The 26267-nt window shown below is 37.9% G+C and overlaps 1 protein-coding gene across 10 annotated transcripts in view; it reads right to left on the reverse strand.

The window, feature by feature from the left end:
- ATE1 (arginyltransferase 1) overlaps window positions 1-26267 on the reverse strand; it is a 169402-nt gene that overhangs the window by 87601 nt on the left and 55534 nt on the right. For all 10 annotated transcript variants that reach the window (XM_035030439.1, XM_035030412.1, XM_035030405.1 and 7 more), the window contains one exon: window positions 4099-4280. In XM_035030439.1, the coding sequence (XP_034886330.1) occupies window positions 4099-4280 (182 nt within the window). The remainder of the gene's footprint in view (window positions 1-4098; window positions 4281-26267) is intronic.

Here is a 26267-nt window from a genome sequence, read left to right on the forward strand (position 1 = left end):
CGCTGTCTCTCTCTCTCTCTCTAATAAATAAATAAAAATCTTAAAAAAAAAAACCAAAACTTTAAGATAGCTTTTACTAAAAAGACCTAAACAACTCTGAATTATTTTGAGCAAATGCATCTAAGTTCACATTTTACACTTTATTGAGCATACTAGTTGATCTAAAATTCAAACAGCATAAAAATAAAGAGATCTATTTAATACATTACTCATTGTCCCCTGGAGTTCTCAAAAGACTGGGTTTATCAAGTGTAAAACAGCACAGCAAGTTTTATAAAACTCAAAGACCAACACATTTCAGGAAGAATGACTATTATTATGACCATTTACATGCAAACATTTGCAACTATATATGATGTATAACTCCTTCCTACATCTAGATGTTACTCTAATATTTATTCTCCCTAAAACTAAAGAGTGGAAGAAAACTATGCTATCTCACCACTTTTTCTCTATTTGTTGGCATAGGCGAGGTTTAACTGAACAAAGACACTGTCAGCAATGCCCAGGCTTGAAGTGGTTTTAATTTGCATCCGGATAAATCTGGGCACAGAACTTCATCCTACTTGCCCAAATGAATGATTGCTTGTATTTGAGAGTTTTAAGGAAACTTCAGTACATTTCTAAAGTAGGAGAAAAGTTGTTTGTTTCGTTTTTACGTTTGTTTCTTGAAGGCCTGCTTTCTTTTTTTCTTTCCTTCTTTCTTTCCAATGAGTGCTTGAATTCAAGGAGAAATTTTTTAAGTGAATAGTCTGTGCGTTTTCCAAGTTCAAATTTAAGTCACGGAAGGGTTGTGATCCTACAAATTCATCTTCTAAATCCAAGCAGACTGAACATTATTAGCCTATAATAGAATAAATCCCACTATTCCTAGAACTAATCCACTTTCGAGGTTCAAAGTGAGGAAGAAAGCACTGATACACCAACGCGGGACCACCCACCTCTGACGACGGCACTCCTTCCCTTGGTCCTGCATTGCCCCTCGCTCCCCCAGTTATTCAGGCCCAAACCTGGAGCCATCCTTAACTGTTCTTCTCCTCTCACTCCCATGTCCAATCCATCAACAGGTCCAGCTGGCCCCATCTCCAAAATATACCCTGAATCTGACCACTTCTCACTACCTCCACCTCAGCTATTCTGGTCCAAGCCAGCATAATGGCTCCCCTGGATGACTGCAACAGCTTCCTGACTGGCTTTCCAGGTTCCACTCTTGCCCCTTTGTAAATCCCACAGAGTGGCCTAAGTCGTTTTTTACAATATTAATCAGATCAGGTAACCTCCCCAAACCCTTCGCCTTCAAATTGGGTTGATATCACACTTAGACAAAATCGAACCTCCCTCCCATGACCTATCAAGCGCAGCTCCATTGGCCCCTCCTCACTAGTGCCTCCTGCATCTCTGCCCTCCCTGCCTAACTCCTGTCTACATCCTACCCCATATCCTAGCCCGCAGGACTTATCTTCTCCATTCTGACCACCTCAGTCGTTGTACCACCCATATTTTTACCCTTAGACTTTTATTTAAACAGTTGGGTCCTTTATTTTTTCTTGGCTCCTCAAATGTCACCTGTCCAGAGAGGTCTTTCCTGACTGCCCTGTACAAAAAGGACCTCATACCTACCACTGTGATTTTATTTTTGTCACAGCATAATGGAGTATTTAAAATTATGTTGGTGGGCGCCTGGGTGGCTCAGTTGGTTAAGCGACTGCCTTCGGCTCAGGTCATGATCCTGGAGTCCCGGGATCGAGTCCCGCATCGGGCTCCCTGCTCGGCAGGGAGTCTGCTTCTCCCTCTGACCCTCTTCCCTCTCATGCTCTCTGTCTCTCATTCTCTCTGTCTCAAATAAATAAATAAAATCTTTAAAAAAAAAAATAAATAAAATAAAATAAAATTATGTTGGTATTCTAATTTACTGTCTGCTTTGACAAAGCTGGAAACCCTTATTCATTTCTATGAATTGTGTCCGAGACACATAGATTCTTCTCAAATAAACATCTGTTAGACAAATTAATTCATTTCTAAAATTCATCTTGCTAACAAAACATAAATAAATGTCATGCTCATGATCCCCAATTCAAACATTTTTTTAAACCTACAGACTAGGTTATATAAAAATCTATATTGATTATAGATTAAAATATAAAAACTATATTCATTTACAATTTCTTAAGAAATTAAAGAAATTAAGCAGATTTCATTGAAATATACTATAATCAATAATAGAACCAGCAATTTATAGCCTATTCTCCCCAATTTTGCTTGGAAATAATCAAATTTCCTGGCTGCCTTTCCTCTTCTAGAAAACTCAGCAAATCATATTCTCAAGTACACTAAAAGGAAATGACAAAACTGTAATGCAGAGGCAATCTCCCTGCTTTCAACTGGCAATAACTTTCATGCTCCCAGGCTCCTCTGCTTCTTCCTCAAAGCTCTCCAGCTCTAGAATTTCAAGAGATATACCAAAGCAATAAATAGAACTCTTATAATTTTGCTGGGGGGGTGCCTGAGTGGCTCATTCATTAAGCGTCTGCCTTCGGCTCAGGTCATGGTCCCAGGGTCCTGGGATCGAGTCCCACGTCAGGCTCCCTGCTCAGCGGGGAGGCTGCTTCTCCCTCTCCCACTCCCCTTGCTTGTGTTCCCTCTCTCGCTGTGTCTCTCTCTGTCAAATAAATAAATAAAATCTTTAAAAAATAATAATAATAATTTTGCTGGGAATTGATTATTTACTACCTCAAATGCAGCAGGATTTCAATATTCCTTAGTTTATTGAGATATGAAATGTCATATATAGGTTGGAATTCACTATGTGGGAATAAATATTCTTGATATTTATCTGAGAAGTCTAAACAAATCTATAGCTACATACTGTAAAGTGATAGATACAAAAACAAAACAAGAAGGAAAACAACAATAATTTCAAAGTGTTGGCTGATTTTGGTCCAAAGAAAAAGTAGTTTTCTGAAATAAATATACACTTCTAAAGTTACAAAATGTAAATGCTTTAAATTATCAGTTCCAATATCACTGGCGTCATTATGTGTCATGAATATTCTTAGTTTATACACAAATGTAACTAAATACATAAGAAAAAATAAAAGATCATTACAGAGATCAGTTGTAAACACTGTATCATTGTGAATCTGCTATAACTTGGCATTAGTAGATATTAGGTTGAAAATACCAAGATGGAGAATTTTTCTTTACATTACAGACTACTGAAACACACAGAATCAATTATGGACCAGATTTTTTTACAAAAATCAAATGGAGATTAAAGAAAAATGCTAACTCTTCCACTTTTGTAATTCAGAAAAAAACACATACACAGCAAGTAAAATAAATAATCTCAAAGTGTATCTTCCCAAGATGTGAGAATGTGACCACTGGACACAGAGATTGGGAAAAGAGAAAACAAGGACACCATGAGAAAGAGAGAGTCCCAAGGTCCCAGACAAGCAACAGAAGAATAGTTTTCAATTCTCCTTCCCTTCTCGACCCCATATATACGCAGACTAGAAGGCATAAAAATAGAACAAGTATTTTCATGGAGTAAGGCCCTAATCTTTCTCCCATCAGGACAATGCAAAGTATTGCGTGTATTTGCAGCCATGGACATAAAAGGGAAATAATCTTTTGATGAGAGCCACAGAGTTAAGTAGACAGTTAGGGACTTCCCAGTCCTGTTCCATATACTTTCTCACATTACTTTATTTACATTAGATTCATTTAACCTTTAATTATGAAAAAACATACACAACAATGACAAAAATATGTAAATACTATAATATTTAAGGAACATTAAGTTGTTCCTGATAGAGCAGCTTAAATAAAGACATAAACAAAAAAAGCACCCCACAAACACAATGACTTGTCATATACTAGACGAGATGGATAACTTAAAAAGCTACGGAATTACCATCAGACATTGTCCTCAGTTCTAAAAGTGGTATTCTAAATACCAATATATAACAGACTACTATAGCAACAAAATTATGAACTATCAAGTAGGATTTCTGCTGTCATATGATGAACTCTAATCAAATGAGGAATTATCTGAAGTTCCATATAACTCATGAGAGCTGTCAAAAGTAATCTTACCGTAATGCAGAGTAGACACCCAAAGACAGGAATGAATAATCAGGATCGTAGTACAAATATACAGACGAGACACAAGATGGAAGGATGTCAATCACCCCCACAGCAATGATTCTTCCATCAAGCCAATACTGCTGGTGAAAGGAGCCATAACCACAATCTGGTCCATGAGGGGGATTCTCAGCCTGTGAGAAAGCAGACATACATATGAACAGTTTGTTTTCTTTATCTTTATATTAAAAATCTTAATAATTATCCCATTATACTTTTATTTTCCGTTATAACTCCTAAAATTTCCCATGTTGCCATCATCCTCTGCAGTCACAGCCTGTAAAACTTTTTACTTGTATAAACACTGACCGAACAAAAGAATGAGAAAAAGAAATAAACTTAAGATTTTTTTAACCTGTTTAAAAATTTAACAGTAGGAAATATAAATTTCACAGGATAAGTAAATATTAAACTATATTTTCTGTTCCACATAAAATTTGGGAAAGAAACGGTGTATGAGAGAAGATGGAGAACAGAAAAGGAGAGGCGGTGCATGAGAAGAGAACTGCCCCCATACTGCCAGCCAGGCCTGATCTGTGACGACCCTGCACTGAAAAGGCATATGATCCCATTATTTTTTCTAGGTAAGAGTTCTTGTGTAATTACAAAAGGGCTATAACACTTCCTCTTTCTGGCCAAAAGAAAATAAAGTTACTTCCTTACCATTATCTTTATGTAACTATAATCCACAAAAGAAATGAAGAGATTTCAGAATATTACACCATTTATCTGTAAATAGTTGAGTGACATTTTTCATTTTAAAATTCAGTATGACTTTATATTTTTAAAGATTTATTTATTTATTTTTAGAGAGAAAGAAAGAGCACACGGGGGGAGCAGGGGAGGAGAGCTGAGGGAGAGGGAGAGAATCTCAAGCAGACTCCCTGCTGACCATGGAGCCTGACAGGGGGCTCAATCTCACAACCCTGAGACATCGTGACCTGAGCCAAAACCATGAGTAGGATGCTCAACCCAAATGAGCCACCCAGATGCCCCTAAAATTCAATATGATTTTAAATATAAACTGTTGCTAAATGAAAATCATAAAACAAAAATTATGACACATCATAAAAAATGCTTTGCTCTAGGGATGTTAGAGATTAACAATTTAAGTGAACAAATACAACAGCACATGTATATCATTTTCATACAGCTAAAATCACAGGTAATATGTATGAATACAAGTATGAGAATGAAGAAAAATGAAATAAGTTGGTCTACCAATATTAAAACCAGGAAAAAAAAAATTACAAGATAGGAAATCTACAGATCAGTATATCTCCTAACACAGATGCAAAAATGCTCACCAAAGTATCAGTAAATCAAATCCAACAATGTATAAAAAGAATTAGATCTGTATGTGACAAAGTGAGATTTATTCCAGGTACAGAAGGCTGGTTCAACATTAGAAAAATAATTTTTTAAAAAAAGCAATTAATGTAATCCATCATGAAAACAGGCTAAAGGAAAAATCCTATGATATATCAACTGACACAGAAAACACCTCTGACAAAATCCAACATCCTTTCATGACTAAAAACTCAACAAACGAGGAAGGGAAAGGAACTTCATCAACTTAATAAAGAACATATACAACAAATCTACAGCTGACATCATACTTAATGGTAAGAAAATGGATGCTTTCCCCAATAAAATCAGGAACAAGGCTATGATACCCTCTCTCATCACTCCTATTCAACATCATAATGGAAATCCTAGCTAGTGTAATAAAATAAGAAAAGGAAATAAAAGGTATAAAGATTGGGAAGGAAAAACAAAAACTGTCCTTATTCGCAAATGACATGATTTATTATGTAGAAAATCCAAAGAATCAACAAAAAATGGAAATAATAAGCAATTATAGCAAGGTCACAGGACACTGCGTTAACATTCTAAAGTCATTTGCTTTACTATATACCAGCTATAACTGGAATTTGAAATTAACAACCCAATACCATTTGTAAAACCAAAAAAATTACATGGCTAAGTATAAATCTAACAAAATATGTACAGAATATATATGCAGAAAATTCTGACAGAAGGAATCAAAGAAGAGGTATTACATGTTCATGAGTCTTCATCGGAAGACTCAATATTGGCAAGATGTCCATTCTTCTTAGCTGGTTCACAGATTTAATGCAATCCCAATCCAAATCTCAGCCAACTACTTTGCGGATATCAACAAATTTATCTAACGTTTAAATATTTATTTATTTATTTATTTGACAGAGAAAGAGACAGCGAGAGCAGGAACACAAGCAGGGGGAGTGGGAGAGAGAGAAGCAGGCTTCCCGCCGAGCAGGGAGCCTGATGTGGGACTCGATCCCAGGACCCTGGGATCATGACCTAAGCCGAAGGCAGACGCTTAACGACTGAGCCACCCAGGCACCCTATCTAACATTTATATAAAAAGGCAAAAGACCTAGAATAGGCAACATAATACTGAAGAACCAAGTTGAAGGCCTGACACTACCTGATATCAAGACTTAGGATAAAGCTGGGGCACCCGAGTGGCACAGGTGGTTAACCGTCTGACTCTTGGTTTCTGCTCAGGTCATGATCTCGGGGCCATGAGAGCCCCGTCTGTGTTGGGTTCTGCGCTCAGTGCAGAGTCTGCTTGAGATTCTCTCTCCCTGCCCCTCCCACTTGTAAGTGCGCTCTCTCTCTCTCAAATAAATAAATCTTAAAAAAAAAAAACTTACAATAAAGCAATGAAGCTACAATAATCAAAATAGGGTGATACTGGTGAAAGAACAGACAAGTAGAACAGTGTAATAGAACAGACAGCCCAGAAATAGACCCACATAAATATGGCTGGCTGAAAGGAGCAAAGACAGTTCAGTAGAGAAAGGACAGTCTTTACAACAAATGATGCTGTAACAACTGAACACCCAAATGCAAAAAAATCTAAATCTAGACACAGACCTTACATCTTTCAAAAAAATTAGCTCAAAATGCACCATAGGCCTAAATGTAAAATGCAAAACTATAAAACCTCTCGATGATAACATAGGAGAAAATCTAGGTGACCTTGGGCTTTGCGATGAGTTTTTAGACACAATGCCAGAAGCATAATCCATGAAATAAATAACTGACAAGTTGGACTTCATTAAAATTAAAAACTGCTTTGGGAAACACACAGAAGAATAAAAAGTGAAGCCACTGACTGGAGAAAATCGCAACACATGTATTGGATAAAGGACTGGTATTCAAGAATAGAAAGACTCTTAAAATTCAACAGTAAAAAAACAAACAGCCCAATTAAAAACTGGGCAAAGTACGTGAGCAAACACCTCACCAAAGAAGAGGTACAGGTGGCAAATAAGCATATGAAGAGATGCTCAACATCATTTGTTAGGGAATAGAAAAGAAAAAACAATGAGATAGTACTACCCAACTATTAGAATGGCTGAAATCCAAAAACCTAAATATTACATGCTGGCCAGGATGAGGAACAAAAGGAACTCTCATTCATTGATAATGGAATGTAAAATGGTATGGACACTTAGTGGAGGACGGTTTGAGAGTTTCTGACTAAGCTAAACATAGTGTTACCATATAAAACAGTAATCGCATTCATAGGTATTTATCCAGTTTGTTTGAAAACTCAGATCACACAAAAACCCAAAGGCCTGCATGCAAATGTTCATAACAATTTTATTCATAATTACGCCAAACTGGAAGCAACTAAGATATCCTTCAATAGGAGATAAACAAATCATGATACATGGAATACTATTCATCAATCAAAAGAAATAAATTATCAAGTCACAAACACACAAAATGAAGAAACCTTAAATGCATATTGCTAAGTGAAAGAAGCCAGTCTGAAAATGCTACCTACATACATTCCAAATACATCCTGTAAAAGGCAGAACTATAAAGACAGTAAAAAGATCAGTGGCGGCCATGAGCGTGGGGGATTTGGAGGTGGGATGAGGAGATGTAGCACAGCGGACTTTCAGGGTGAAACTATTCTCTCCAATTCTGTACTGGTGGATATGTGACATTATGCACTTATCAAAACTCAGAACTTTACGACACAAAGAGTGAGAGTTAATGGATGCAAACTAAAAGAAAATCATTTAGGAGATTAAGGGATCCCAGGAAGGAACAGAAATATGACAAGAGAATCTAATTATCACAAATGTAAGAAGTAACCTGCCTGAAAGCAGTTGGGAGGGGAAAGGTGCTGACCTCAGTAACCTTTGGGGCCTATAAGAATGAAGGCAAAAGTAAATCTGCCATAAGCCTTGTATTCTACCTGATACAGTTGTTTTACATGAGACTACAGGTTAACAATTCTGACATTAATACACATATCTACTGTAAATGGATGGAGGCCTCTCACTGTTGGAGTGGGAATTTACAGATAGGCAAGATAGAATCCACAAGGTAACAGATTAGAATTGGAGACATGAGTCTCCACTATATTAAGCTAAACAGTTTAGCTTAATATAGACAAGATGGTTACATACAGAAATATTTATAGGTCTGTATACATCAAATACATGTCCATACAATAAGAGTTAGTACGCACATATTATTTCTTTACTCTGTCAGATGAGAAGGCCTAAAGAAATGACACCCTAGTAGCAACAAGCACACCCAGCACCCAGATCTTGGTTTCTCCATTCTGTAGTATAAGGAACAAGCCTATTTGGGAAAATGGCTAATTTCAGGATTAGGACAGGAAATATACAAGATAAGCCCGGTTCATCTTTTTTAAGATTTCTATTTCAGAGACAGAGTGAGCAAGCAAGTGGGAGGAGGGGCAGAGGGAGAGAGAGAATCCCAAACGGACTCCACACTAAGTGCAGAGCCTGATGCAGGGCCCAATCCCAGGACCCCAAGATCGTGATCCAGGCCGAAACCAAGAGTTGGATGCTCAATCAACTGAGCCACCCAGGCTCCCCAGTCTAGTTCATCTTGTGTCGAAGTGTAAGAAAGCACTTGAAAAACAAAAAGAAATACCCATTGATGGAGTTCTGTCAAAGGAGCACAGGGGACGACTAAAAGAGCTCCCAATGGCCAAAGCCGGAACAATTTGAGCAACAGAATAAAGTAGTATCAGATTACAACCCATAGTACAAAATAAATATCCATGAGTCCATACTAATGTATATGATTGAAAAAAATAAATGAGGAAGAAAGACAAATTTCCCATACAGAAGAAGTCCAAAAAGTTTATGTAAATATTCTGCCCTAAAGGTAAGAGAGCATAACTCCCTCCTGAAGTGTGGGCTACACACAGGAATTCCCTTCCAAAGAGTACAGGTATGGGAAAGGGGTTAAGAGAGTAACTGCACAGTTGATCAAGGTCAACAACAGCAAATGGGTGCTAGCAGTATCAGTGATTTCTAAAACTTCCACTGTTACAGTTAAAATGTTGTTTGGGCAATAATTATATCTTTAAACTTTTAAGAGCATCCACCAATAATAATAATAATAATAAATTGTCAAACCCCAGTTCTAGCATTCACTATCACATATGCCTTTGCTCTTTAAAAAGCCATGTTTATCTCCCTAGAAACAGATACAGTTTGAGGAGTAGAACAGGCAACAAACAGAAGCAAAAAAAAAAAAAGAGGAAAGGATATTCATCTGTTAAAACTATACCACCTGACAGTAAGAAGGGAAAAATGAAGGGGGGGAAATCGGAGAGGGGGACGATCCATGAGAGACTATGGACTCTGAGAAACAAACTGAGGGTTCCAGAGGGGAGGGGGGTGGGAGGATGGGTTAGCCTGGTGATGGGTATTAAAGAGGGCATGTTCTGCATGGAGCACTGGGTGTTATATGCAAACAATGAATCATGGAACACGACATCAAAAAGTAATGATGTACTGTGTGGTGATTAACATAATATAATAAAATTAAAAAAAAAAAAAACGATACCACCTGAACTGACACCAATACTCTAAACTGCTAATGGACTTGAAGTTGAATCGCCTGTCTCAAAAGCTAGACTGTTCCAAATACGTAATAAGAAATACACAAATTCCTATATATCACTGAATTTTATGAAAACCATCTTTTAGATGTAAGCAATCCCTGAGGCTTATAGGAATGAAGTGCCCTGTCTTTAAAAATAATCAGGTAGGAGAACAACCCAGCAGGGACACGGAGCCAGAGACAAGCTGTAGTTTGTGCTACGTAAGGCGGGGAGCCTGTCAAATGCCAGGAAGCCTCCAAGTCAAACGCTAATTGGAGGACTTTGAAATGAATCTAAATTCTTCCATAATTTCAGTTTAGCATCATTCTAGGACTCATTAAATCTAATGCGTACATTCATTCACTAAAAAATATATTTATCAAACACATAAGTATTGACTTAATAGGCATTATCTCAATAAGTAAATGACCAAAAGTTTATGTTAACCCTAAATATAAATCAGCCCTGCTTGTTGTACAAGCTTGAAATCTTTTTTCCAAACTGCAACTACCTTCTCAGTTTCCAATTTTAATAATTTCATTCATTCCCCGGACCTCCCATTTAATAACCTGCTTCCATTTACTTCACTTGTTTGTCCTCCTGTGAGTCCAGTCACAACCAATGCGTCCTACCACCAGTATTCCCATCTCTCAGTGAATGTGGAAGTCAAGGGTCTTCTCCATCTGCAAAATCCTATCTATGTATATAGGTATGGGCTGCCTTATAAATACTGAGGAAAGAATAAGTCAGACAACTATCTACTCTGACCCCCACTACATCACAGAAGAGGAAACAAGAAATCCAGGAGTCAGTTAACAATACAATGATCATTAAATCATGGAGTTGTAAACTGACATACAAACAAGCCTCCTATCCCCTAGGTCAATGCTATTTTTATGCTATCCTAAGAAAATCAGCCAATCAAACACATTTAAATATCTTCACTTTTTGAATATCCCTAAGATATCCAAGTCAGTAGGTTAAGGCAACATGAAAAACAAAGTATTTCAATGCATGGTTTTCAACAAGTTTTCTTAAAACTTGTTTTGCTGTATTCCTTTTCTTTCCAACATGTCTTCTGACAATTAAGATATGAGTGATTTCCTTTCCTCTCTTGTGGGAGCTTCACTGATCTAATTTTTGAAAACAGATTTTAAAAATGGAAAACAATCTAAGTGAAGGCAGAGAAGAAGCTATTTTCCAAAAAGTACATCTGGTTGCTTCAGCATTACTGATTAATAATGATTTATGGTTCTCAGTTTGGTAAGTCAATTAATATTTTCAAGTTTTTCCACAGGTACGCGGCAGCTACGGCAAACGGGTTGGAAGTGAACCTGAATTACTGATTGTCCTGGCCCTCCGTGAAGAGATGGAGCAGCCAGAGCCCCCAGATCACTCACTCTGGCTGGGAAATCTGGAAGAAATTCAGTGCCTACCCTGTTTCCAATACCATAAACTGAACTGATCTCACTGCCATGCTTCATGTTTGTGAACATACACACACTCTGCTGAATCAGTATCATCCTTCCACCTGACATAAATCTGCCGCAACAGGCTTTCTCTCAAACAGGATCCCTTAGCTCAAATTACTTAACACTAAAACATGGGAAGAATACAGAAATTTAAGGGACAGAGTAAAGGCAGTAAAAAGAGAAAGAACAGCAAGTAAATCTGTGAAATCAGAAATCAGCAGAACTCCTGGTTATGTCTCCCCAGTCATTCAACAACATCCTTGAAATCCAAACTCACTGCAGTGCATCATGCCATATGCTTCAATATGCTAGTATTTGGATACCTGTTGGTTTTTATGAGTAGCAACTAGAGATTACCTTTTTTGCAAATGTATGTATTTTCAGCTAACATAGATTTGTCACTCTCACCCCCACTAGGTCAGAAAGATCCACATCTTGTAATAGTCCCTTCACTTAATTCTCCAAGGGGCTCAGTCCCTCAGCATCTAGTCAGTGACTAGTCTCTTCTCACTGACTGCCTTGAGAATCCTATTTCAATACTTGGGACTGTCGCATTTCTTCATCCTCTTACTTCGTTAAAGCCTATTAACTGTTAATAAAACAGAACGAAATTAAATGAAATAAAATAAAATAAAGCCTATTAATTTTTAACACTCCCACTGTTACTTAAAAACACAGAAGGTGATACAATTATAGATTATTCAGGAAAATACACACTATTTGGGAAAGAGAAAGTAACAGAGGTGCAGGTATCATGTAAATTGGCAGCTCTCAAACTTCTCGGTCCCCAAATCTCTCTACATACTTGCAAAACTTACTGAGGAAGGCCAGGAGATTTTGCTCATTGAAGATAAGGAGTTCAGGAGATATTTACTGTACTAGATATTAAAACTAGTATTTTTTAAAATATGTATTTGTTATTTGCTTAAAAATAACAATGAATAACACTGTTAAAAAATAACTACTATAGGGCGCCTGGGTGGCTCAGTTGGTTAAGCGACTGCCTTCGGCTCAGGTCATGATCCTGGAGTCCCAGGATCGAGTCCTGCATCGGGCTCCCTGCTCAGCAGGGGGTCTGCTTCTCCCTCTGACTCTCTTCCCTCTTGTGCTGTCTCTCATTCTCTCTCTCAAATAAATAAAATCTTTAAAAAAAAAAAAATAACTACTATATTTCCCAAACAAAACAAAAATTTAGCGAGAAGAATGGCACTGATTTACATTGCTGGAATCTCTTTAATGTCTGGTTTGGCAGAGGATAGCTGGATCTTATACTTGCTTCTGCACTTGCTGTCATCATGCAGCCTCTGGAAAACATCCCCATATACTCATAAGAGAATGAGAGAGAAAAAGGCTAATAAAATATAATTTTGACCTCAAGGATCCCTTGCAAAGGCTTCAGGGACCACCAGGAATTGCAGGACATTTTTGAGAGCATTCACATAAATGAATTTTTTAAAATATAGGTAGCGAAGGAGGCTCTAAACTGTAAGCCATAAAAAGAAAGGAAGGACGGCAGAGTGACTTGAGTCCAGGATTTGGAATTAAAGTATCTGGAGTTGAACCCTAACGCCACTATACACTTTCCGGCTATTTTACCTTAGCAAGGCAATAACTACTTTTAAAACTATCTGTTTCTGCATTTTTTTTTTTAAAGTAGGCTCCATGCCCAACGAGGAGCTTCAACTCACGACTCTGAGACCAAGCTAGCCAGACATCCCTCCATTTCTGCATTTTTAAAACAGGAATCCTACTACTGCTCACCCTCAAAGGTCATCGTGAAAAACAAATGATAAGGTACAAAGAAAAGCATCTTGCAGACCGTGAGCAAATCTGGGTCAGTTTTTGCTTTTAGTTTTAAGGGGTCTGAATGGCACACCCTAAGAGTTTGCATCTGCGAGATTACACCAAAAGCTCCTGTAACAGCAGCTATTCAAATTAATAGCAGCTATCTTAATTTCGCCATAAATTAGTGACGTGATTAATAATATTGAATAGTTCACCTTTCTCATGCTTGCACCTTGCACAGTCCTAGATATGTGAAAAAATAAGGAAAGTTATTTCTCAGAAGTTCCTCCATTGCAAAGATTTAGCTGATAACAGGAAAAAATATAATAGAGCTCACCACTAGCTATACAAAAGAAAAAGCATCTTACAGGCTGGGGAAGAAGGGCAAGGTTTATGGATGAGGGGGCCCTGCAGGAGGACACCAAAGGCACCCTGCAGAAATGGCATCAATATTGATAGGCCAATTTAGGCTTCTAGTTAAACTGCTCCCCAAATGGGTGTATATGTACTCTGATAAAGTACACCTGTCTCCTGACCCACCTGCCTCCACATACACTAGGCTTAAAAAAACACTGTTAAGACTCAAAGGAGCAAAGGGGGAGTTATTCGCCAGGGACCAGAGGCAGCATTTATTTGCTGGGGAGACTTAACCATGGGTTCAAAGATAGTAATAGGAAAGGTCTTCAGGGCCTTTAAGAAAGCAGAGCCTGCACTGTCCTCCCAAGACATCCAAAAGTACCTCTCCCAGACCACGCCTGTTCACACAAAAATCTGCAATTAGACAATTAGTGTCCTGCATTTTTTTTAAACAGTTCATGGAGGCCCCCAAAGGAAATCATTTTAAGCACCAGATTAAAAGTCTGCATTGTTTTAAAAGAACTTATTCCTGCAATTTTTTTGCCTTTTGTTAATAGTTTCACAAAACACCGCACTGAAGTTTGGATTTATTTAACTTTTTAAAAAAGATTTATTTATTTGAGAGAGAGAGAGAAAGCACAAGCACGGGTGGGGGGAGGGACAGAGGGCAAGACAGAATCTCCAGCAAACTCCCCGCTGAGCGTGGAGCTGAGGCAGGGCTGGCTCTCAGGACCCCAAGATCATTACCTGAGCTGAAATCAAGAGTTAGATGCTTAATTGGACACTTAACTGACTGAGCCACCCAGGCGCCCCATCGGGATTCATTTTAAAAATAAAAACACAAGGATGTGCTAAACCACTATGATATCAAAATCTACCTAATTTCTTAAAAAAGAAAACCCAAAACTAATTTGAAAATTTGAAATAATAGGGTCTATAATTAAGAAATGAAGAAAATAAATGAATTTAAGTTGGAAAATACAAATAGCAATGCTCATGGTGATATGTCATGCAACGATTTAAAAATCAAATGTAACCAATTTCTAATTTGTTGGCAGACAATCAGTACACTAAAGATGGTCACCAACTTAACACACTTCCCGGCTCATTGCTGTATTATATGGTAGATATAATGACAATCTACCTGGAAGACTCCAGCCCTGTTTCTAGTTATGTCCAAAAGTATGTGAAATTAAAATACTTTAAGGACCAATTCTGAGAAAATATATGGTGATTGGACATGTAGTTCCCACCAAAGAACATTCCACTTTCCTCTAATCAGAATCCTCTAAATGTCCAGGAAAAGAAAAACCTCTCCATAACCATGCACTTCCATTCACTGACACAACACTCAGGCAGCTCTTCTGGGCGGTAAGAGAATTGTACTTAACACAAGGTCTGCTTTTAATGAGTACTTGTTCCCCTGGCAAAAGCCCCCCTCCTACGAAGACAACTGTAGCCTTGAACTAACTGGGAAAATTACCTGATGGGTTTAGCTACCAATAGGCATTGTAATCACCACCACCAAGAAATATTTTGTCTTTCTAGGTTACTTTTTGGGGGCTGATTCCGACAGTAACAGAAACTGAGTACTCTGATTTGATATCCTGCAGGATGTCAACATTTTACAACCCAGCTTACATTATAGGAGACAAATTTATTGATCCTAGCCTTCAAAATATTCAATTATCTTAGGTATTATACATTAAATAATGTTAATTCTGTAACAGGCCTGTACCAAAATTATTAGTCTATGCAGGCTTATTCTATATTATTTCCAATCACCACTTATATTTCAATTCAAAGACAGTAACATTTAAGTGATGCTAATAAAAGAAAGTGCATGTAAAAGTTATAATATTTTCTTTTACTGAATTTTAAGCAACACTTTCTCTGCTCATAAAGAAAGCATATAAAAGTTAATTTTACTAAGTAATAAAAATGACTTAATTTTTACAGCCTTAAAATTAGGAAGAATTCCTATGATGTTCCTATTCCCACAATTCTCTCAAGTTGCTACACAATACTTTATACCAGGTAAACCTCTAAATGCCTCCATTTTATCAGAATCCCTGAGTTGATGAAGATTAGCTGGTCATCGGAGAGGAACAAACTATACCAATTGCCTCAATTTCTGTTGATAATCTCAATAAACAACAATTCAGTAGCATCTAACTTAACTAACTTATTGACTATGTCCAGGACACGGATACCATGACAACCTTTGTGCACTTCCAAATTGGGAGAAAGAACCAAATTAAACAAAATTGTAAAATAAAATAAGCTAATTACAGTCCATTCATATGAAGAACTATTTATGTAGTAAATAAAAACTATTTTTACCAAGAATTTGTAATAACATTATAAACATTCTGGGGTGCCTGGGTGGCTCAGTCATTAGTCTGCCTTCGGCTGGGGTCATGATCCCAGGGTCCTGGGATCGAGTCCCACATCGGGCTCCCTGCTCGGCGGGAAGCCTGCTTCTCCCTCTCCCACTCCCCCTGCTTGTGTTCCCTCTCTCGCTGCGTCTCTCTCTGTCAAATAAATAAAGACTTTAAAAATAAATAAATAGACATTTCTCCAAGTTAAGTGAAGACAATATAAAGTGTCATGTATGATCACAACCATATGAAAAATTTCTCTCTCTCTACATGTGTGTGTAGTACACACACACACACACACACTTATAAAGATGGGGGAAAAATCGAGTCCTGTCAGTACGGGGTCCATGGATGATACATATTCTTTTCTCCATTTATTTTTAATAAAAATGCAATAATGTATAATCAAGAGTTTTAAAAACTGAGGTTGAAAAATTATTAGCATGTATTAAAAAGACACAGTGGTATCTGAAATTTGATAAAGGCCAGAAAAAAATGGGTGTTCTCTTTTCATTTATTTTTTATTTAAATTCAATTTAGTTAACATATAGTGCATATAGTGTATTATTAGTTTCAGGGATAGAATTTAGTGATTCATCAGTTGCATATAACACCCAGCGCTCATTACACCCAGTGCCCTCCTTAATGCCCCTCACCCAGTTACCCCATCCCCCCACCCCTCCTCCCCTCCAGCAACCCTGTTTGTTCCCTAGAGTTAAGAGTCTCTTATGTTGTTGTTTTTTTTAAGATTTTATTTATTTATTTGACACAGAGAGAGATAACCAGAGAGGGAACACAAGCAGGGGGAGTGGGAGAGGGAGAAGCAGGTTTCCCGTGGAGCAAGGAGCCCGATGCGGGGCTCTATCCCAGGACCCTGGGATCATGACCTGAGCCGAAGGCAGACACTTAACGACTGAGCGATCCAGGCGCCCCAAGAGTCTCTTATTTTTAAGTGCAGTTCTGGGCTTGATTTTCTATTGACTGAGTTATTTTACAATTTCACTGGAGCAGAGGTTAACTTAAAAGATTTCTGCCCAGTGGAACAAGTAACCCAAAAAGTTACAGTTTAATGCCCTGTAACTCAGTAATCAGTTGTTTTTATCTAACTTAGCAATCTCATCTCAACCTCTTATTAAATTGTGTGTGTATCTCAGTATCTGTATTTTCACAAATGCTCCTTGCACCAGTTTTAATGTGTTACTGGTTCTTGCTCTAATTAATGAGTCAAATAAAATTTGACATGTGTTCATGCTCTATTTGTATGGTTATCATGCTTTTACCTTTCTGAAAATGTAGTTTAATAGTTTTGGAGTTGACCTACTGAGAAGCTCAAGTGAATACTTAATGGAGCTAAAAAACATGCAAGTGCCCTTCACAGCCTGTCTTTTCTTGACTCTCAAAGACATTCCCACAGAGCAACAGAGCTCCAACTGTGCTGTGTTTCTCTGTCTTTTTCTCCCTCTCCACTAAGTGTGTGCTTTTGTTTTTGTTTCTGGTTCTCCTACAACCAGCAAGTTATCCCCCTTAGTGGCAGCAACAGTTAGATTTGGTTTATGGTCTGCTGGATGAATGACGTAGATCTATTCTCCACTGAATGAGAGGAGACAGAGTTTATTAGGGTTTTTTTTGTCTGTATATTCGTGAGTTCAATCAATTAAGGAGAACAGCTCTTTGAGATCTGAACCCATGAGTTTCTGTGTTTACTTGTGACCTGTAGCTCAAGTTGCAGAACTGGAGCTCAGAGCTCTAAGTGTCTATGAATTTGTGACTCAGAAAAGTCTTCATTTCTTATTGTATGTGAAACATTTTCCTGCCTTCAGAGGGTATTAATGAATCATACCATCACATTTCCTTATTAGAGGAGCTCTATAAAATTGATTTATAGACATAAGTAAACGTTTATATAAATCAAATATTCTCCAAATTCACAGAAAAAAAACTCCTTACAGAAACTGTGAGCTCAGAAACAATTTTAAAATAAATCAAACTGGCTTAATAATTTTGGTTTAAGAAAGAAAAAAGGGGGGCACCTGGGTGGCTCAGTTGGTTAAGCATCTGCATTCAGCTCAGATCATGATCTCGGGGTCCTGGGATGGAATGCTATGTTGGGCTCCCTGCTCAGTGGGGAGTCCTTCCCCCTCTCCCTTTGCTTCCCTCCCTCCCCCTGCTCGTGATCTCTCTCTCAAATAAATAAATAAAATCTTAAAAGAGGAAAAAAAAGAAAAAGGGTATGTCTTTTCTCAGATTTATTAGTATTAGGTATAATATATGAATAGATTTTTAAAATAATATGAGTTTGTTTTCTAATGAAGAGGTTAAATTTCTAAAACCACTCACTGGTTTATTAATCAAAAAAGTTAACATCATTCCTACATAATGCTCATGATTTTGAAACATGCAAATTTGTGTTAGACTGAATTAAATTATAATTCTGACATTGAAAAATATTTTTAAATTGTGGTAAAATACACATAACATTTACCATTTTCAGCATTTTTGAGTGTACATTCACATGTGCAACCAGGACCACGATCCACCCACAGAACTTTGTCAGCATCCCAAACTGAAACTCTGTATCCACTAAACAGTAACTCCCCACTTCCGCCCTCCCCAGCCCCTGGGAACCTCTGTTCTACTTTCTGTCTCTATGAATTTGCCTACTCTAGCTACTTCAGGTAAGTGTAATCACATAGTATCTGCCTTTTTGTGACTGGCTTATTTCACTTAGCATTATGTTCCTCAACGTCCATCCATGTCATAGCCTATGTCAGAGTCTCCCTCCTTCTTAAGGCTGAATAATATTCCATGGTATGCACACATCTTGTTTATCTCTTCATCGGTTCATAGACACTTGGGTTGCTTCTACCTTTTGGCTACTGTGAACAATGCCTCTATGAACACTGGTTTACAGTATCTGTTTGAGCCCCTGTTTTCAATTTTTTTGTGAATATACCTAGAAGAGAAATCGCTGGATCATATGGCAAATCAATTTTTAATTTTTTAAGGAATTGCCACTCATCTCCCATACAGGCTGCACCATTTTACATGCCTACAAACAATTCACAAGGGTTCCAATTTCTCCACATCCATGCCAACATTTATTGTTTGCTCTATTTTTGATAACAGCCATCCTAATGGATGTAAAGGTGGTATCTTACTGTGGGTTTCATTTGCAGTTCCCTAACGACTAGTCATGTTGAGCAACCGACAAACTTTTTTATATATTTCGTTTTATGGTGGCTTAAACATAACTTCTAAGATTCTTAAATAGTTTTAAAATGTGGATTAATATAAATTAACAAATGCAATAAACAATCTTTGGATACCTAAGTAGATTCTAAGTAAGACTGAACACTAAAACAATGAGCATAGTATTTATAAATTTGTCCTGCTTATTTATATATGCTATAGAATGACTATATCTTTGGGTCATGTCAATAAACACGTTCATCTTTGCTACTCTGAGAAGATGTAAAAGGGATGCATAAGAAATTTGTGATGTTTGGGCGCCTGGGTGGCTCAGTTGGTTAAGCGACTGCCTTCGGCTCAGGTCATGATCCTGGAGTCCCAGGATCGAGTCCCGCATCGGGCTCCCTGCTAGGCAGTGAGTCTGCTTCTCCCTCTGACCCTCCCCCTCTCATGCTCTCTCTCTCTCTCAAATAAATAAATAAAATCTTAAAAAAAAAAAAAAAAAGAAATTTGTGCTGTTTGTATTTATGCACTTTCCCAGTCTGCTAAAATGCTTACATAATCAGGTAGTTCTCAATGACCTACCTCCCAGTTTCAAGAACCCAAAGCTATTACTTTATTAAAAGATATAATTCATATGTACCATATTAAAGGCAAAAATAAGAGAGAAATACATTTGGGTATGCAAGGTAACAGGATAACACTTGTTTTTATAGAAGAGAGTGAGGAGAATTGTTCTAAGTGTCGGCTTGCTTCAGAATATAAAAAAAAGCACGGTGAAAGACAAAACTGGAGGGACTACAGCTAGTACTAAGTTGAGGGAAGTGTATTTTATTTGCCTAGTTTATAATGCCTGAGTCTGAAAGGAAGCTACAGTTGACTCTTGAATAACATGGGGGTTGGGGCACCAACACCCCCCACCCAGCACAGTCGAAAATTCACAAATAACCTTTGACTCCCAAAAACTTAACTACCAACAGCCTGTTAGTGACAGGAAACATAACTGATAACAGAAACAGTCAATTATTTTGTGTTATATGTATTAGATACTGTGTTCTTACAATAAAGTAAGCTGAAGAAATATTAATAAAATCATAAGAGAAAATACATTTACAATACTGTACTATAAAAAAATCCATGTATTAGTGGATCACAGTTCAAACCTGTATTGTTCAAGAGTCAACTGTACAAAACATGTTAAAATGTTGGCTGAGTTCACTCAGTTTGAGGGAGCTCTTCATTTGAGATACCCTTACTCACTTTAAAATGAAAAAGTGAGGGTTAGGGTGATAAAGGGGCTTGTCCAAGGTCGCCAGACCCATTTAGAGGAATGAGAAGGACCCAAACCTGGAATTCTCAACTTTCGGTCCAGTGTTTTTCTCACTGGACACTGCTTCTGTGGTGCCCCATGTCAGAACATCATCATAATACAGTAACATGTTCTATTTAATGTAATGAATTAAGATATTTCAGCAACTTACTAAGCCAAAGGATGAATCAAGAAATATATTTCTCAATGACATAATTCTTAGGAAATGTTTCAAAGCAAGCAAAAAAGTTTATAAACTTTTTTTATATAGTTACAAATATATTTATAACTTAAAACTAGAAGCACTGTGATGACAAAAATTTGAACTTTACAGAGCTTAAATCATTGAGGAATGATTTACAGTAAGTGTGTTTAATAAGTGTGACAGAAATAAGGAATAATTTTTGCATTTCTATCACAGAATACATAAAAATTAAGATGTTAATCTGTTAACTGTTTTCTTTACTTTGACATTTCCTTATATTTTTAAATCCTAACTATCCAACAAAAAGACTTTTAGTGAGGCACCACAAAACGCTTACAAGGAAAAGTAACAGAACCCCAAACTTCACAATTCTATAGATTAGTCAATATTTATTGAACACTACAACGAACACCTTAGAATTAAGAACTATCTTAATGAAACTTACTTAATGTCAATTCAATTTGAGACTTGCTGGAAAAGCATCCCCCCAGTGACAACCCAACCTGATATTTTTATTTAGAACTGAATGACTGCAAACATCAAACAAGACTGACATCCCCATGGAAACTAATCCACCCCAGGATTTACCATTCAAACATTTTCTGAAGCATTCATGCATATTTAATGGGTAACAAAAATTGTCAAGGCAGATGACCCTAATTTTGAACAAAGCTGAAAGATCCTTTCAATGCAAACCACTACTTGCTAAAAGGAAGACTGATCTGGCAAAGAGGTACCTGCAATGGACTGCGATTTTAAGATGCCTAAACTAATCTAAGCTCCATGCCAGAAAAATCTTCAACAAGGAAATTTATGGCATTTTTCTCTTTAAGGTCTGGTTTTCTATTCTAGTAAGCTTTCTCTTATTCTCAGAATAAATTTTGATATTTTTATCACAGGAGATTGGTTTCCAGGAAAAGACTTCCAGTTTATACAATTTCACTATAAAACATAAGGTTTCAAATAACATTGGCTCAACTATCATGTGATATCCAGAAGCAAACTGGAGGTAAGTTAATGTATTCATCCAGCACTTACTGAGTGCCTGTGTGAGCCCAGGGAATCCTAGTCTGACTATCACATAAAAGATGTTTAAGCCCTACTTACTGAATAGCTTCGGTTCAACCGATTCTTGGTCAGCAGCCTCAGGAGCAGTCCCACCCCAGCCACAACTGCCCAACAGCCTTCAGACCTAACCGAATGGGAGAGCAGTCAAATGATAATCCCAATGAGTTAGGGGATCTGGCTCCAGAATTCTAACTGGGGCCTCTGCCCAACACTACTCTGCCTGATTCTACAGTATACGGGACTCAGCCTGAAAACTACATGACTCTTCCCCAACCCATGAAACTAGAAAAAACAGCACCCCTCACTTGCATCTCCCTTTTGCCCAGTGGATCAAGCCACAGCCTAGCTTCCCTTTTCTAATCATTCAGTACCAATAGCAGCCTGACAGCCATTCTCTGAGATCTAGACCCTGTTCAGATACCTCTGTTTGCCCTGGTCCTGGCTCTCTACACACAACTGGTGCTCCCAGGCCCCAGACCAGACAGCAGGTGAAAGCTCCTCCCAGGTCACCCAGCTGAACCCTCTTCCTACCCTTCTCTCCACGGCTCTCCAGTTCAGGCCAGCTCTCTGGCTACCAGATCCTCAGCATTCTCCTTGTTTGGTAAAATTGTTTTAACTCCCTTCCCAAGTTTAACAGCTCAGTCTTCTCCACTTCAGCCCTCCACTACTACCTCTACAAGCTCCCTTCAATTCTAACAAAATTCCAGTTTGGGTAACAGCCATTCCCTCTTCCAAATTCTGGCCACTGGAGATACCTTGACATCTACCAGAGCCACCCTAAGCAGTGACACTTCATTTGCCTGCGGACTGAAGAGATGGCCAGGTTTTTATGGTCCTTTTTTTTTCTGCTGCTACCTGCAGCTTGCAATCAGTGTACACACACACCCAGATGTCCACATTATCCCAGTCTATCACAGAGCTCTAAGTGAGAAGTAGCTCTCGACTTCCAAAAGAGCTTGGAAAGATGGTTTCACAAGCTATCAAAAAATACTAATGGCTAACATTTAAAACTAAGAGTATTAACTACATAGCTAATATTTAAATATTCCTTAAAACACATCTGTTTCAATATGTAATACTATCTTGGGGGAATACTAAAACTGCAAACACTACACTACAGGGATGAAGTAAGAGCGCAAGATATCAAGCTGAATCAAATCTTTTCTACAATATTTTAGAAAATTAAAGGATGAAGGGGGCCCCTGGGTGGCTCAGTCATTAAGCATCTGCCTTCGGCTCAGGTCATGATCCCGGGGTCCTGGGATCGAGCCCCGCATCAGGCTCCCTACTCCGCGGGAAGCCTGCTTCTCCCTCTCTCACTCATCCTGCTTGTGTTCCCTCTCTTGCTGTGTCTCTCTGTCAAATAAAGAAATAAAATCTTTAAAATAAATAAATAAAGGATTAAAAATGATATATGCCTTTTCCCCCCAGCTTTTTTACACATGATAAAATTCACCCATTTTAAGTGTAAAATTCTGCATATTTTTAGCAAATTTATAGAATTGTGGAATCATCACAATCCAATTTGGGATCATCTCTATCACCCCCAAAACTCCCATGAGCCCCTTTGTATTAAGCCTCCACTCTTACCTCTAATTCCACTGATCTCCCTTCTGACTCTCTCAATTTCCTTTTTTGGGTAATTCATTTAAATTGAAACACAATATGTAGCCCCCTGTGTCTGGCTTCTTTCACATCATGTTTGCAAGGTACACCCATGTTGTAACCTATATCCTAACTGGTGCCTGTTTACTGCTGAATGGTATTCCACTGTATGGATGGACATTTATCCACTCACCAGTTGACAAGACATTTGAATTATTTCCAGCTTTTGGCCATTATGAATAATGCTACTATGAACACTCACATCCAAGTCTTTGGATGTATATTTTCATTTTGCTTGGGTATATTCCTATATTTTTGGGTCATATAATAATCCTATCTTTAATATTTTGAGGAAATGCAAAACCATGGCTATGCCATTTTAATAATCCCACTACAATGTATAAGGTTGCCAAGTTCTCCACATCTTGCCAACAACCTGTTACTGTCTTTTGATGACAGCCATTCTAGTGGGTTTGTGGTGGTATCTCTTTGAGGTTTTAACCTGCATTTCCCTAATGGATGGTGAGCATCTTTTCATGTCCTTATTAACCATTTGTATGTTTTCTCTGGTGAAATATATAATCAAGTCTTTTGCCTATTTTCTAACTACATTGCCCATCTTATTATTATTGAGTTATGAGTTCTTTCTGTTATTGAGTCTAACAATTCCAATTTGATTAGAGATGATTTCAATCCTTTTCAATTACTGAGATATGCATAATGGTACAGCATATGATCTGTCTTAGTAAATGTTCCCTGTGTACTTGAAAAAATACATATCATTATTGGGTACAGTGTTCAATAGAGGTCAATGAAGTAAAACTGTGTGATGGTGTTGTTCATATCTTCTATGGTCCTTCTAGTTTTCTAATTGTTCTGTCAACTATGGAGAAAGTTGTCCCAAAGTCTCCAACTATAACTGTGGGCCGGACTCTTTCTCCTCTCAGTTCCACTGGTTTTTGCTTCATGTATTCCTGCGCTCTTATTATTGTCTCACATTTTGGATTACCGTGTCTTTACATGATGAACCGACCACTTTATCTCTATGAAACATCCCTCTTCCTTTCAGATCCAGCCTTTGCCCTAAGTCTACTTTGTCAGGTACGAATATAGTCACTCCAACTTTCTTACGATTAGCATTTGCACGGTTTGCCTTACTCTGGCCTTTTACTTTTAAATGATCCATGTCTCACAGTTAAGGTAGAGTTTGCTTTTTGTTTTTTTTAAATCTAATCTGATAATCTTTTTTTTTTTTTTTTTGAGAGAACAAGGGAGAGAGACAGCACATGAACAGAGGGAGAGGGAGAATCAAGACTCCCCTGCTGAGCAGGGAGCCCAACGTGGGGCTCAATCCCAGGACCCTGGGTTCATGACCTGAGCTGAAGGCAGACACTTAACTGACCTAGCCACCCAGGTGCCCCAATCTCTGACTTTTAATTGGAGTGTCTGGATAGCCACTGGCCATATGCGGCTGCATAAGTTAACTAAAATCTTAAAAATTTAAAATTCAGGTCCTAAAAAGCTCAGTACCTATGTAGGACCACTAGCTACATACATGCTTGGGACAGTGTAGATGTAGAACATGTCAATATAGCAGAGTCCTGGTTCAGATCACTTATATTTAATGTAATCAGTAGGGTTGGATTTAAGTGGACATCTTGCTATTTGCTTTCTATCTGTCTCACTTGTTCTTTGTTCACCTTTCCTTCCTTTTTTGCCTTTCATGAGACTGAAAACATGTTATCATGGCAATTATTTTCACTACTGACTTAACAACTGTATCTCTTTGTTTTTAAGGCTGCTCTAGGACAGTGGTTTTCAATAGGGAGCCAATTTACCCCTTTGGGACATTTGGCAAAATCTGGAAACATTTGTTTCAACTCAGGGGGAGGGTGCTACTGGCATCTATTGGGTAGAAGTCAGAGATGTTGCTAAGCATCACACAATGCACAGGATAGCACCCCTAAGAAAGATTTAACCAATCCAAATGTCAAGAAAGCTTGAGAAATCTTGCCCTTGGGTTTACAAAATACATCTCGAACTTATCATTTCATGTAGTGCAAGAATCTTATAGCATTACCAGAGGGGAGGGGGGGTTGGGTGAAACAGGTGATGGGGACTAAGGAGGGTACCTGTTGTGATGAGCACCGGGCAATGTATGGAACTGTTGAGCCACTATATTGTATATCTGAAACTAATATGACACTATGTGTTAACTAAATTAAAATTAAAACTTTTTAAAAAAGAATCTTACAGCAGTATTATATCATTTTCTCCTTTCTATCTTATTATCGCCACATACCAACAGCTGTGATGTTGAGCTCAACCAATGTACCTCTCCGGGCTCAATTTTCCTTAGAACAAAACTGGGAATCTACCTCACAGACACTCTGTGAGAATTAAAACGACATAAGCAAAGAGCTTAGCATAGTACCCATCCACTGTAGGTGCTAACATCTTGGTAAGTTATTATGATACCTGTTGAATGAAGGAAGATTGGAATTGATCTGAAATGAAACAGGACATACCTGAACAGAAACCTAAGCCACCTACATTCACACGGGGTGAAATGTCTTACAAACACCTCCCCTTGTAGCTCTCCGCCTCCGAAATGCCGATAAGACTGCACCCTACTGGACTGGCTGGCAAAGTGTGATTCGGGAGAGAACTGCAAGAATCTTTTAGCCTCTGATATATAATCCCCTTTATTTACCTACATTTAATTGAAGACATCTGTAGGTGGTGCCACACTTTTGTAATTCAGACTTAGAAATGTCAATAAAAATGTCTGTAAGGGAGAGGTCCGATGTAAACC

Source organism: Mirounga leonina, unplaced genomic scaffold (assembly GCF_011800145.1).
Source record: "Mirounga leonina isolate KUSES-001 unplaced genomic scaffold, KU_Mleo_1.0 Mir_114, whole genome shotgun sequence".
NCBI lineage: Eukaryota > Metazoa > Chordata > Mammalia > Carnivora > Phocidae > Mirounga > Mirounga leonina.